The 14,064-nt window shown below is 42.6% G+C and overlaps 1 protein-coding gene across 1 annotated transcript in view; it reads left to right on the plus strand.

The window, feature by feature from the left end:
- The window catches only part of RYR3 (ryanodine receptor 3), a 479,789-nt gene that overhangs the window by 419,950 nt on the left and 45,775 nt on the right, over positions 1-14,064 (plus strand). Inside the window, exons 68-71 of the mRNA XM_033107698.1 lie at positions 5,614-5,701; positions 5,807-5,899; positions 12,972-13,142; positions 13,440-13,499. Of these exons, the coding sequence (XP_032963589.1) occupies positions 5,614-5,701; positions 5,807-5,899; positions 12,972-13,142; positions 13,440-13,499 (412 nt within the window). The remainder of the gene's footprint in view (positions 1-5,613; positions 5,702-5,806; positions 5,900-12,971; positions 13,143-13,439; positions 13,500-14,064) is intronic.

Consider the following 14,064-nt stretch of genomic DNA (forward strand, 5'->3'; position numbering starts at 1 on the left):
GGAAGATTGCGGGTACAGAAGTTCTTTCGGGGAAGGTCAGGACATCACTTTTGCACGTAAGACATTTGAGTTGCCTAATCAATGTAGAAATGAAAATGTTGAGTGGGCGGTGGAATATGAGTCCGGAGTTCAGGAGAGAGGTCTGGGGTAGACGTAGGAATCTAGGAATCATCAACATCCTGACATGTAGTCTTTAGAACCATGAGACTGGAGGAGATAAATACAGGATTCAGGGGGAGAGAAGAGTTCCGAGGACTGCGGCTTGTTCTTTCCAACATTAAGAGGTCGGCAGGAGGGTAGGAACCAGTGACTGAGACTGAGAGGGAGCAACCAGTGAGACAGGAGGAAAACAACAGAATGTTGTGTCCTGGGTGCCAACTTCACAAAGGGTTTCCAGTAGTTAAGAATGATGAATGAAGGTTATTGGTGACGTTGACAAGAGCAGTTTCAATGGAGCAATGGAGATGGAAGCCTCTTTGGAGTGGGGTAGAACAGAATGGGAGAAAAGACCTTGGAGACAGCAATCCAGACAACTTGTTCAAGGAGTTTTAATGTAAAGGGAAACAGACATGGGATGCTAGCTGGAGAGAACATTTTTTAAGATGGGAGACTTATCACTTATTTCTTTGTTAATGGGGATGATCCAGTAGAGGAGAAGCTGATCTTGTAGGAGTGAGAGTGAGAATTCCTAAAGCAATGTCCTTGAGCAGACAAAAGGTGAGCCTCAGGTAGTTCATCTGAGCAGCAGGCAGGAGGGCAGGGAGCGGATGCTAATGCTGGTGGATACATACATACATACATACATACATACATACATACATACATACCATATGTCTATGTCCATATCTATGGGTGGATGGATGGGAGCCTATAGGAATCCTTTTGTGATTGCTTCCCTTCTTGGTAAAGTACGAGGAAGCAAGATCGTCAGCTGAGACTGAGGATGAGGAGAAGCTGCTTGGAGGTCTGAGGAGTAAGGACAAGGTATGAGGTGGTGGCCAGGGGAGTGGGAGAGCAGCCGGACAAGGGAAGTGTAGCGTGATTGCCCGGTAGTGTTAAGGGCTCCACTTGATCTGTGGTCCTGAGATCTGTGGTCCTGAGTTTAAAGTGAGACCCATGAGCAGGTTGTCTTGTCTCCAGCCAATTCAGCTGCTGGGTTCAGGCCCAGAATAGGAAGAGAGTTGGATGTAACCAGGGCTGGGGTTTTACAAAGTGAGTATGACAAAGAAAACTAGGTTGGGGAGTTGAAGGTGTAGGTAAGAGGGTAATTATAAAGACTGACCATGGAATTTAAGCTGAAGACAGAAATGAGGGCAGGAGAGACTAATGGCCATGAATAGGAAAAGGAACAAAAGACGGTTGGTCCCAGTGGAAGTCAAAGATCAAATAGGTGTTTCTATTATACCACACCCTCTTAAAGCTTAAAGGCCTAAAATATAAATTTGGGAAAGTTTAATTTTAAAATATCCCATTGTAACCTATTTGAGACCTCTTGAAGGAATGGACAATGTTATATATTTCTGCTACCTGGATTTTCCTGGGTAATTTGATGGAATATTTTGTTTCAGCAAATCAAAACAATAAACATGCTTTCTCTAAAATAAAATAAAATTTTAAAAATATCCCATTGTAGATATTGAAAGGAGCCAGGAATATTCGGGAGAACATTGCTAGCATTTTGAGTGATACACCATTCTGTCACGGGCAGGAAATAGGATATGCCCACTTTTAGCATTTACTTTGTAAGGTAAATTGTGCTTACTATTTAAAATAATTTACTTACGATTGGTTATATTTACCATTCCCAAATAAACACCTTACACACACTATATATGTGTGTATCTATATCTATAATCCCTTATCTTTCTGTGGGAAATTTTACTCACTTTCTCAAAAGAAATCCTGTTTTGAGAGACATCATTTTAGTCATTTCCAATAACATAAGCATGTTAACAGTTTAGAGAAGGAATTTGTGAGAGTTTGAGGTGAAGACAAAAATGAAAGTAGAGTAAGGTTGCTCCGAGAATAGCTCTTTAATGGCATTTGTCACTATTGATGATCAAGACTCAAGATAGAGTATGTTCCTCCTTCACAGTGTTTGACAGTTGCTAAAAATGGCAATGTCAGAGAGTCTTTGAGATCATCATTAATTAATTCATCCCCACTTTTCAATCCATTTTTCCCTGAACACCAGGAAACATTATGGCCATCTGAGCCTTCATGCTTAGAAATGCTTCCTTCCTATGAGTGTATGAGTGTGCCTTTACCTTCCTCAAGTCTTTCTTCACCCAAAAGAATTAGCTGGCTTGGAATTATGGGATTTTGGATTTGGCAGGAATATTAGAGGTCACTTCCTCTTTCCTCTAACTGGATGAATAAATATCCCCTTCCTTTTTCCTAGCAGTGCATTTCCTACCTCTGATTATCTCCCACAGTTACAGGCGACCAGTACAGCTCTCCTGTATCTGCAACTCCCGTTCTAGTTGCAGACAGTTTGAAGCATTTTGAGCTCAAATCTGTAACTTCTACCATCAGCTCTGATTTTGCTCTTTAGAGCCACATAAAACTACTCCAATTTCTCTTGTGGCAACTCTTTAAATATCAAAGGACACCATCTTGTCCTGTCCTCCTTCACGTTTTCCTCCTCATATTAAACTTTTGTACTTCCTTCAGCCCTGTCAAATTTCTTCGCTATCTAGAGCACTCTTCACTATCTAGAGTAGTTTCCATTGGTCAGTGTTCAGCCTGAAGCTGACCCAGAATGAGCAGGAACTCCAACGTGGTGCTGTCAGAGCAGGGCAAAACAGCTCTCCATCTCCTCACACCAGGAGATAGAAGTTAACATAGGTTCAAAAAAATCTCTCTACAAGATGCAGTGACTTCTCAGCCTCCTATCTGGAAATCAGAAATGCTCAGAACATAGAAAAGAACAACTTTAAATAGTGTGATTTTGGTAAAAACCCATCTCTCAATCTGTTGACAGAATCTGACCAAATCCTGTTTCGTGACTGTCTGTAGCTGTGTCCTCTACAGGAGGCTCAGGAACAAGGCTGACAGAAGCTCTTCCCTCTAAGTCAGTGAACATAGGAGCATGGCTTTACTTTCTTTCAGAACCTGCTAACTTGTTTTTTGAAAATGAAAGTCGAACTCTCCTTATTCTTGCCATCATCCAAGATTTTATTATTGCACTTCTTTTCTCTATTAATATGCTCAGTAATTTCACCCACTTGGGTTGCTTCAGCCATTACTCCAATAATCATTCCCTCTAAACCCAACCTTCTTCGCTACAGCTTTGCATTTTCCAGCTGCCTTTTTGCAGCATGCAGTACAGGTGATGAAAGAGACTCACAGATCCCTTGAGTACCTCTAAAAGGATTAAGCATCTGAGTGTTGAGAGAGATCATGAACTCTATGGAAGACTGGAAGGAGAGAGGAGATAAGCCTGGTTACATTATTTGGTGGTAGAAAGGCTATGGGCAAATAGAAGAGATAAGTTCAGGGTCTTCTAGTCTCCTGAAAATACCATCTTGCCAATGAGAGGTGCAGAGAGTCTGTGTACCTGGGCAAAGACGTTTAATGAGATATTCTTCATGCACACTCACAACTCTGAACCTGAAAAAAGGACTTCACTAGAGGTAAAGAGTAAAGATGTGTCTCTTAGAGGAGTGATGAAAACAAAATTCATTCAGCTGAAACTGCCTTCCCATACGAAGGCAAAGAGATCAAAATCCTCTTTCTTCTGTGAGGAAATGTTTACCAAGATTGTTTTCATTGCTCCTGCTGCTCGCACTCCCTGTGGCTGTACTTTTCCTGGGTAGGGTAGGGTATGACCCCTGCCTCCTCCCACTCGGCATGTGCAAACGTATAAAGCTCATTTAAACCAAAACACTAAAGAATGAACAGCTGGCAGTTCTGATAAAACTTGACACTGGACCCTGAATAAGTGCTTCTGAAAAATCAATATGAGAGAAATCAAAAAGAAATACCCATCTCAAGCCTCAAGTTTGGATTGCATTTGGCTTCTAGTAAGGCATACCTGATTACAGTGGCTTAAACAAATTAGAAGTTAAGTCTCACACATAAAAGCAGTCCAAAGATATCCAATCCAGGACCAGTATGGTTGCTGCTCTTTAGAGACCCTCATTCTTTTGTCTTTCCATCATTAACATACGTTGGCTTCCATATTCAAAGTTACTTTATGGTGCAAAATGCCAGTTAGAGTTTGAACCATCATATTATCATTCCAGACAGGAAGCAGGAAAGTAGCAAGAAGAAGGCAAAAGGACACCTTCAGTTATGTTTTTAGAAAGCTGTTCCAGAAGGCCCATCCAACACCTTCCACTTCCATCTCATTGATCAGAGCTTAGTTACCTGGAGATTCTTCAACGGAAGTTAGGTAATGTGATCTTCAGCAGGGTGCAATGCCACCCTGAATAAAATGGGATTTTGTTCCTAAGGAAGAATGGAGAATGAGTATTGGGTAAACAACCTGTAGTGTCTGCCATATAAAGGAAAGACTAGTTGAGGGAGAAAACAAGAAAGATTAGATAAGAACATCCCTGAGGCTGGAACTCAGGGCAGTAAGGAACTCGGGAGATGAGAAAGGGATCCGAAAGTAGTCTTGGCCTCATGAGTCTTCACCTTTCCTCTTAGCCTGGTGCTCTCCATGAATGGGCAAAAGGTACAGGCTGCTCTGGGCAATTCAGTCTGATGTCCTGGGGTTTCGGGAACTGGCTTTTCATAGCTATTGCCCTGCATGCACCAAGGGACATAGGGTTTTTCAGACCATCCATGAGAGCCAAAGTGTTCTTTAACTTAAGAAAGTCAGTAGACCATTTAATTTCTACTATGTGACTCTATGCAGGTATTTGAAAATGCCAACTCTCCCAGCCCTTTCAAAATATTTAATCCAACTGTGTAAGATACTTAGGGGCAAAATAACTTAGAAATTGACTGAATTCTACTACAATTTAGCCCTCTTGCTATCACTGTGAAGTTTATTAACCTAGCCTGGTTTTTAAAAAAAAAAAAATGAGTAATGCCCATTTATAGGGAATTTCAAAACCACGTTTTATCTCTGCCCATGCACTTCAATTAACAGTGAAAAACATATTGTCTTATAAATTTCATTCTTCAAACTGGCTTTTAAGGAGAAAGGGTGATGCCTGAACTGTTTATAGAGTGCTTAGCATGTCAGAGGCTTCACAATGACAAAATTAGATGTCATAGTGACCAAGACTTTCCTAGTTTTGCCTGCCTTATGTACTAAAGAATGCTTTCCCCAAAACTTAGAGTGTAAACCGTAATCACTTCATCAATTTAAAGAAGAAAAAATCTACCTTCGACAATTTTGAAATGTTGATTTGTGGCATCTGTTTGCTAAGATAATCCTTAAATGCTTTGGTAACATGGAAATGATTATTGTAGGTCCTTCAAAAATATCCAGAATTACATGCCTATATCTAAGCATGGAAGGAATGTATTGATCTTTAGTCTATCAGATGATTGCCTTCTCATGGGAGTACAGTCTTATCTGGATAAATATGTGCATCCAATATTTAGTGAGTGTGACTATTTTAATCATCACTGAATTTCATCTACTTTTCAACTCAGATCTAACTGGCTTAAAAGCCCGGATGCTGATTCCGACCAGCTCTTCCGCATGGTGGCAGAGGTCTTCATCCTGTGGTGTAAATCTCACGTAAGGACACAAGTGGGCCCTGGATTTAGAGATGGCTGTGAAAGGTACAGACCTTGGAAAACTGTCTTGTAATGTTTGCTTTTTTATTCTCCCTACCCCATGTAGAACTTCAAGAGGGAAGAGCAAAATTTTGTGATTCAGAATGAAATTAATAATTTGGCATTTTTAACTGGAGACAGCAAAAGCAAGATGTCAAAAGTAAGTCCTTAGAAATCAATTCCAAAGACTCTTCATCCTTGACCTAAGCTATGTATTTTGGATGTATGAAGGGATTAGCTCCGTGTTGCATTTAGGTCAAACCACCAAAACCAACAGTCTCTACTGTTGTTGCTCTGAGAATGGCTTGGAAGACATTGCCCTCAATGGTCATAAACATTTTATGAATAAATAGTTGCCTGTATGTCAAAAAGTTTATGTGTCAAGACTTGCTTAAGGCATTTGAGAGGTCTCCAAAACCAAAGCTACTACCAATAGTTTAAAATCGTACTACTTCCCATGTAATAGAGCTACAAAAATATATGTGGCTGGAGTCACCTTTTGACTGGTTATGAGGAAATTACCTTGCTTTGAAGATTTCATTAGCAGGATACTTGTTTTCCTCCTATCTCGAACATCCATTAGATAGATGCTTTATTTCAGCTATGCTGACCTCTTCATGCCTTCTGTTTATTTTCCATGTGATTGCATTCAGAAACCCAAACATTTGTCCATCTTCCCACAGGAAATGTTTGAAAAAGGGCATACTGGACATCTGTGTGGGAAAATACACCTAGAGGGAGGCGTGTAGCAGGAATGCAGGAGGGAGAACTGGCCTCCCAGCTCCTCCTGGGTCAGCTCTACACAGTGAAATTAGCTATTTTGATTGGAGCGAATACTCAGACGCACTCTTTCAGGGGTACACACAGAAGCAAGGCTTCCTTAAATGTGATGTTTTCTTACCAGCTGTATGGTTTACCCTCGTTTCTGTTCTCTTGAGAAGTGTGCCTCACTGAAGGTTGACTATATATGTCAAGTATAAGTGACGTGTGTACCTGAGATGTGCGTCTCATTGCTAGTACAGTGTTGCCTTTGAGGAATTCGAATGTGGGGTGTCCATGGGGACCGCTCAGCAAAGATGGCAGTCATATTTGCAGTGAAGGCCCCTGGGCATCTTTCCAAATAACCATTTAGGATGAAAGACCTATAATGTGGATCTGCAGACAAGGGGCTGGTATGACACCAAAAATCAGCACTCAAAGGTTCACCACATGTGGCTAGCTCTGGTCAACTGCACTCAACTCTGAACTCTGGAGCCCTTCCTGCTTTTAGCTATGTTGACACTAACACTTCTTCCAGCACCCAAAAATGGACTCTTAAAGTGTAGAATATGGTATACACTACTTTATAAAGATTGATAAATAAAATTGTGCACATACAAAGGGGGGCGATCAGGAGTATCTATTCACATTCAGGAGGAATCTTTGCTGCAAAAGAACCTTACTTATGGTGGATCCTTTTGTTCTTTACATAACTTTTATTTGATTTTCCAAAATCCATTTTGCATTCAACGTTTAGCAAACACATCTACTGTTCATGTGAGGTACATAAGGTAGGATTTTTCAGAATCCTGCTCCCTGGACATTTATCTTAAGTTCCCTCTGAAGGGTCTTCTTACAGCCATCACAGGCTCTCCTTTGGTGCCGTCCACCTGAATAAATCCTGGGCAGATTCTGTGCTACCTTCAACTTGGAGTAGATCCATTGGCTCATGACTGAACCAGCTAGCATTCATTGTCATTGTCAGCGGATGGCAGCAAAGCAATGGGAATGACTCTAATAGAAGGATTCAGATCCCAGAGGAGCTGAAATGGCAAAGACGTTTCAACCCTCTGGTGACAAGTCTCAACCCTGGATAGTCAGGGTCTTTAGGTTTGCACTTGGAAAAAGATGAGGTGACAAAAAATGACATTTCAAGACCAGCCTACTAACAAACTAACCTGAAATGATGTTCATTCACATCACTGAATGAGGAAAAGGGTTTGTTTGTCTTGTCAGAGGATGGTCATGTACAGAATTTTTGCATCTCCCCTGTTGATAAGGTTAGTCTACAGGAGCAAATGCATTCATTCCATTTCCATTGACATTGTATGCTAATTTTTTCTGAGCCTCACAGGGTAAGGTCAAAGTTACAGTGTAATGGACATGAGGCTACTCCCTAGATGTTAAATAATATTTGCCATGCTCCTCAGGGTAACAAATATTTATATTGTTCCTGTTGCCTCAGTTGAGAGTCAAAGAGTAGTAGTAAATACAACTAGAGACTAAGGCAGCTAAGTTCTACCCTTGGCTCAACTGTTAACTGGCGGTATGGCCTTGACCTCATTCACTTACCTCTTCTGGGCCCCGATTTACCAATCTGTAGAATGGGGTTGGGCTTACTACCTGCCTCCTCTAGGATGTTCTGTTTCAAACTGTATCTCTCGGATGAAATAATATTACATAAGTGCAGTGCATTGTTTCAGACAGAGAGATACCATTCCTCCAAAACAGCAACATAGCCATTTCTGGTAGCTTTTGGATGTGTAACTGCAGATTGAGAGGCCGGGGGGCGCTATTCTTTCTTATTATCAATTGAATCTCCTTTCCCTTTGCCTCCCTGAAATTAGAGGTTCTCTCTACTGCGTGACAGTAATGGTCACTTGTCACTTGTGCTTGCTTTTATCTCCACTCTTAATTGAATTCTGGTGTTGTATAAATGAAACTGACCTCAGTGCATATGGCAGCCATTGCAGAGATGTGTGTACTGGAGTGCATGGCTACACACACTGCACTTGCCATTGCAAATGGAAAGGTAGCAGAAAAAATATACACAGACACACACACACACACACACACACACTCACACACAGACACACACACACACAGTGGATCACATTGTTCATGCTTGTCTAACTGAACATGTTTAAAAATGTGTTATTTTTCTGGCAGCTAAAGCATATTTTTTGGAGAGCTCATTGTATATTTTGTTCATATAGCACCGGTTTGCAAATATATGTTGAGCTAAACATAACTAAGCTGAGCATGTGTTTTTTTTTGTTTTGTTTTTGAACTTGTTTTGTTTTCTGGAAAAATGGCAGCAGCTTCCTCAGAGGGCAATGGTAAGTTAGAATGTATTTAGCCCAAGAAATGCCAGTTCCTTGACCAATATTATAAACAATGAAGGTGTTGTGGTGCAGGAAATATTAGAGTGGTTTGTTGTTTAAAGCCTCTCCAACCCATGAGTGATTTCAGAGTACTGAAAAAGGACAGGGAAGAGTTTAGACGATGTCTTTGAGTTTTTTAAAGGTACTCAGAATTACATGTGTGAATTTTCCTCTTACTCCAATCTCTCCCCTAGTACTCACTCTTCTGTTTCCTACCCTCCCCTCTCCTTCTCTTTCTCTCCTGACCGACCACCCCACCTTTTTTTAACTTTTATTTTTACTCCCTTTGCTCTTGCACTGGTGCAACTCTAGTGCTCTCTCTGTTTCCTTCTCCTTTTCTCCCTTCCCTCTCTCCTTTCCCTCTCCCTCTCCTTCTTCGCCTCCCTCATCCCTTAAAAGCCTATGTTTTTTCCTTAAGTTCACACATAAAATCATCTGTTAGATCATAAACTACTGGGGAAAATAAAATGATTTTGAAGACACAGGAATGCTTAAATTTCTCTTTAGAAAATAAAAAGTTTCAGGCATCATTTTAAAAAAAAAAAAAAAAAAGCACTTCCAACATTAATGAAAATGCACTGAGTTCACTAATCTTAGCAAGATGTGAGGGAAGAATAAAATCAGAACCTGTAGTGTGTAGTAGCCTTTGCCCTAACGTATATTTAAGGTCACAGCACAAGAAGGGAGATGCTCCATCCTTCAGGCTGTAGGGGAAACCTGTACCGCCTTGGATGTTCCTGAAGTATTTTTTTTTTAGCAAACCTTTTAGCAAAAACACACCCATTATCCCTTAGCTCAGATCTTTCCTCCCTTTTTCTCTTAATTAATTTTTCAATTATAGTTAATATACAGTATTAGTTTCAGGTGTACAACAACATAGTGATTAGACATTTATATATTTTTGTAATCACAAATCAGCTGGAGGTGATAATGTTGTGGGTGGAAGGAAGGAAGAAAATTGGGGTCTTCGGTTACCTGGCAGATTGTCTGCATCCGACCCAGGTGAAACAAGGGAGGATGGAGGGGAAAGACTTTAGTATTAAAGCGTTCATATGGGTGGTCAGATCTGAAGATCACCTGGGTCTGACTGGCCTTCAGACCACTCCGGAAGTCTGGTCTCAGACATGACCTCGGCCCAGGGGTGCATTGCTTGGTCTGGGTGTAAGTCCTTATGACCAAATTAACCTCCATCCTAACCTCCCATTCACTCTTCATGCCATGTGCAACTGGCTTCCAGAACGATTGAATTTCTGTTGTGTTGGCTGAGAAACGAGGGCTAAGAAGCTCTGACTAACATGTGGTACCTTAATGCTTTGGGACCCTGCTTATACTAACTCTTCTCCTTGTTTGTTTTCTTTTGTCTTTCCACACAGGCCATGCAAGTAAAGGTACAGGTGAAATGCATGACATGTCTTTTCTGTTCTAGTATTAGAGGTGCCAGGCTCTGGGCCCCCCTCTGCACTGTGATCACCATGGGGGTGGTACAGAATGGATTTCCCACCTGGAAGCCCCCCAGGCCTGCTTCAGGGAAGACAACTGCCTGTCAAAAAGTGAATGTAGGCCTACCCACCCTTGGAATGGGGAAGCCGGGGAAGTCAGCCAAGCCTCGCCCTAACCGAGGTCTCCTTGCTACCTCTGCTCCCTTCCCCAGCTGCCCACTCTGCAGCCAGCACACGTACAGGGAGAGGGACACAGACCAGGCTGGAGAACCCGGAGACACTCCTCTGCTGTGCCAGGCATCGTCCATAGTCCCCTTTGCTGTCAGTGGTCCCAGCCTTTCACACTATACATTTCTGCCTCTTGTACAAGGTTCCCATGATTCAAAGGGAGTTTTCCAAGGACTAACCCCAGGATTTGAAATGAGCAGATAACCATGAGTTTTTGCATAAAATGTGCCTATGGTGGAATAAACCCTGAGACGATTTTCCAGTGACCCATACAGGTTATTACTTGGAAATACTTCTCCATCTCTTCATTAATGTGTGCCTGCTGCCATTGTCCCAAGGTATGTGGCAGAGAAAGGGGGTGTGCAGGAACCAGGTCACATGTAGCTCTCATAAAAGGAAAATGGAGCCACAGCCAGGTAGCCTTGGGTCTGGATGTTGGCTCAGATGCTTACTTGTTGTGTGACCTTAGAAAAATCACTTAACTTTTCTGAGTATTATGTTCTTATTTATAAAACTGACTTGTTCCTAACTCAGAGTTGTTGGGAAGATTAGAAATGTTTTAAGTCGTAGGTACATTAGAATCACATCATATATGCAGCATTTGTAATTAGAAGAACATGAGATTGGCCAAATAAAAGAGAGAGGGAGCACAAAATTATTTAGGTTGTCTATCAAATCCACATTGTTACATTTTGCATATTTACTGGATTGGATATTGCATGTTGTTTACCTTTTATATTTATATGTACAGGGTATCTCGTAGTTTACATACGTAAAACTGGGTTATATCCTTTATGAATGATCTGAAGCATTTTCAAGGGTAATTTAGACTATAACTGAGTTGTGCCTTAAGCACAACCTTTAGAATTCTACCCCTGAGGTAGGACATGTAAGGAAGCTTGCAAATGCTCAGGAAATGACAGACTTCGTGTGGCCTTTGTGTGAGCCAGCTTTCTGCTTTGCTCTGGAACACAAGAAGCCACTGCCTCTCACCCTCCTCTCCTCCCCTCCTGCCCCCCGCCCCCATATTTCTCAGTGCCCCCTCCCACCACTGCCCGGGGTCTGTCCTGCTATTTTGGAGCACCGGTCATGGTGCCACTGCAACCAGTAGAATTCTCTGGCAGTGTTTGGCTAGACTGGGTTTTGCTGGTCAGGGCCTTTGCTGTGGTTTCTCTGATGTAACCACCCGATGGTGCAGCCACCACAAGCTGGATAAAAGAAATCACATCCCTTTTAAGAGCGTCCGTTAATAATTATGAACTTCTCTCACACTTTGGAAAGTAATTAAAGAGATCAGTCCCAAGGCAGTGTTAATTCTGACCCTCCTCTTCTCTCAGAAAGCCAACCCCTTATCAAATGAATTCTGCTGCAGCCCAGGGTCCTGGGCTTACATGCCAGTTCCAGGGGAGGCATCTGGCCTCCCGGCTGCTCCTAGAGCCTGGTGGTTCATTGTAAACTGCAGTGCTGCCACTTCCTTGCTGCAAGCATTCCATGGGCACCTCCTGAAGCAATTTAGTGACTGCCAGTTCTCTTTCCCTGACTGCATTTTCGGCTTCTGGTTACCCAGCCCTCCCACACTTCCTGCGAGTGCCCGTTCAGCTGAGACAGAGTCCTGTGAGTGAGGTACCATGTGGGCAGCTTTGCTCTTTCAGAGTCTGACATCATGAGAATTAGGTTACTGCAGTGCCTTGTCTCCTTGAAATCCCCTCCCCTAACCCAGACCCCATCCTCACCATGTCTTAGAGATGCTGAGGGCTCTTGGTTGGTTGCCTCAGCCCAGGGCATTGGACTCTTCTCGGAATGAATTCTCCCTACAAGGGATGAGAAAGTGTAAGCGAAAGGGGGACGGATTCTCAGGGACTTGGGGAGTTCCAGTCCCTCCCAAGTTCCCCCAGTCAGATCTCAGAGCAGCCCTCCATGGTGATTTATTTCCCTTTTCCTGGGAGAATTTGCATTGCCTTAGGGTAGAGGGTAGGTGTGATGCCGGTGCTCCAGAAAACCAGCGTCAGCCGGGAAACAGAACTGTTCTAGGCTGGCTGCTCTTTCACATGGTTATTGACACCCCTGCATCAGGATTCTCAGTTATTTTCTGGGGTCATTTTGTCGGTGATTAAATCATTCTTTTTGGGAAAACGCCAGTTTATTTGTTCATTCGGTCCGGAAGGGAATGAGCAAAGACTCTAGGTGTCCGTGGTGTGTGTCTGGTCACGTGGTTCTGTGAGCATGCGCACAAGGAGAGGGCGCGGGGATTTTTAAGGCCACCCGGTTGTCCTTGTTTATCACACTCCTTTTACTGTCCTTTGAAATGTAGTAAGGCCTGACCTGTATTGACAGGGCCACAAGGAGGCAGGCTGCCTCGGAGGTGAGGCAGTTCCTTTCAGAATCACTGAGCCCCTCTGTTTATTTCAACCTCATCTCCTAGTCTGGAGGACAGGACCAGGAACGGAAGAAGACAAAGCGGAGGGGAGACTTGTATTCCATCCAGACCTCCCTCATCGTGGCTGCACTCAAGAAAATGCTGCCCATTGGTTTGAATATGTGCACCCCAGGCGATCAGGAGTTGATCTCCCTGGCAAAATCACGATACAGCTATGTAAGTCACCCCCTGCTTTAGTGGAGCATGTGAGGTGAAGATAGGTGCCCAGTCCTCCTTGGGGTGGAGGGTGGGGCCAGGTGAAATGAACCCAACGTGCACAGAGGCAAGACGCCCTCATCTTTAAAGCTGGTTTGGGAGCTAGCACGTGCTTTGGGACAGTCTCTAGTTTCTTTTTTGTTTTTTTTCAATAAAGATTCCGCCAAAACTGGCCATTGGCTGTCCATACATCCTTGTACCCTACTTTACATTTCCACAGTAACCTCTAGGAATAAAATTTAACATCTCTTTCCACAGAGGGACACAGATGAAGAGGTGAAGGAACATCTGCGGAATAACTTGCACTTGCAGGAAAAGGTGATGCAGCAGTAAGAGAACTCACACAGGCTTCCTTCTGGCTGCAGGGTGTCATCCTCCTGCTTAATTTACTCATTTTTCTAAAATCTGTCCTAAGAGCAGTCTCAGCGTACTTGTGTTAAATTGGTAGGACTAGCTCTCTGTCCTTCATTTTGTCGTTTTTTTGCCTTAATTTTTTGTTTTTTCCGTTGCTGTTACAAAAAGGATGCAAAGAGGTATCCAGTAAAGCATGTCTTCCCACCTCCCACTGTGTGAACTAACATCCAGACATATCAGGGGGTTAGCTTAGGCCTCAGAATGTACTGACTGCGGCTTGTTAAACCGGGAAAAGAACACCTGGGGGAAGTTTTGGCACCTCCTACACTAAGAGATTTGAAAACAAAATAACTGTGTGCCTGAGTTAGTATAATAATAATAAAAAACACTAATTTTCTTTTTAAAGGCTGTTTGATGTTTTTCTAGGCCTGCAACTCTGAACTTCTCTTTCCGCAGATACATTATGTCCCAAGATGGAGGTCCAGGCTGACACAAATAGCCTCTTGTTTCTATCCTAAACATATAGGAA

Source organism: Rhinolophus ferrumequinum, chromosome 6, assembly GCF_004115265.2.
Source record: "Rhinolophus ferrumequinum isolate MPI-CBG mRhiFer1 chromosome 6, mRhiFer1_v1.p, whole genome shotgun sequence".
Classification (NCBI taxonomy): Eukaryota; Metazoa; Chordata; class Mammalia; order Chiroptera; family Rhinolophidae; genus Rhinolophus; species Rhinolophus ferrumequinum.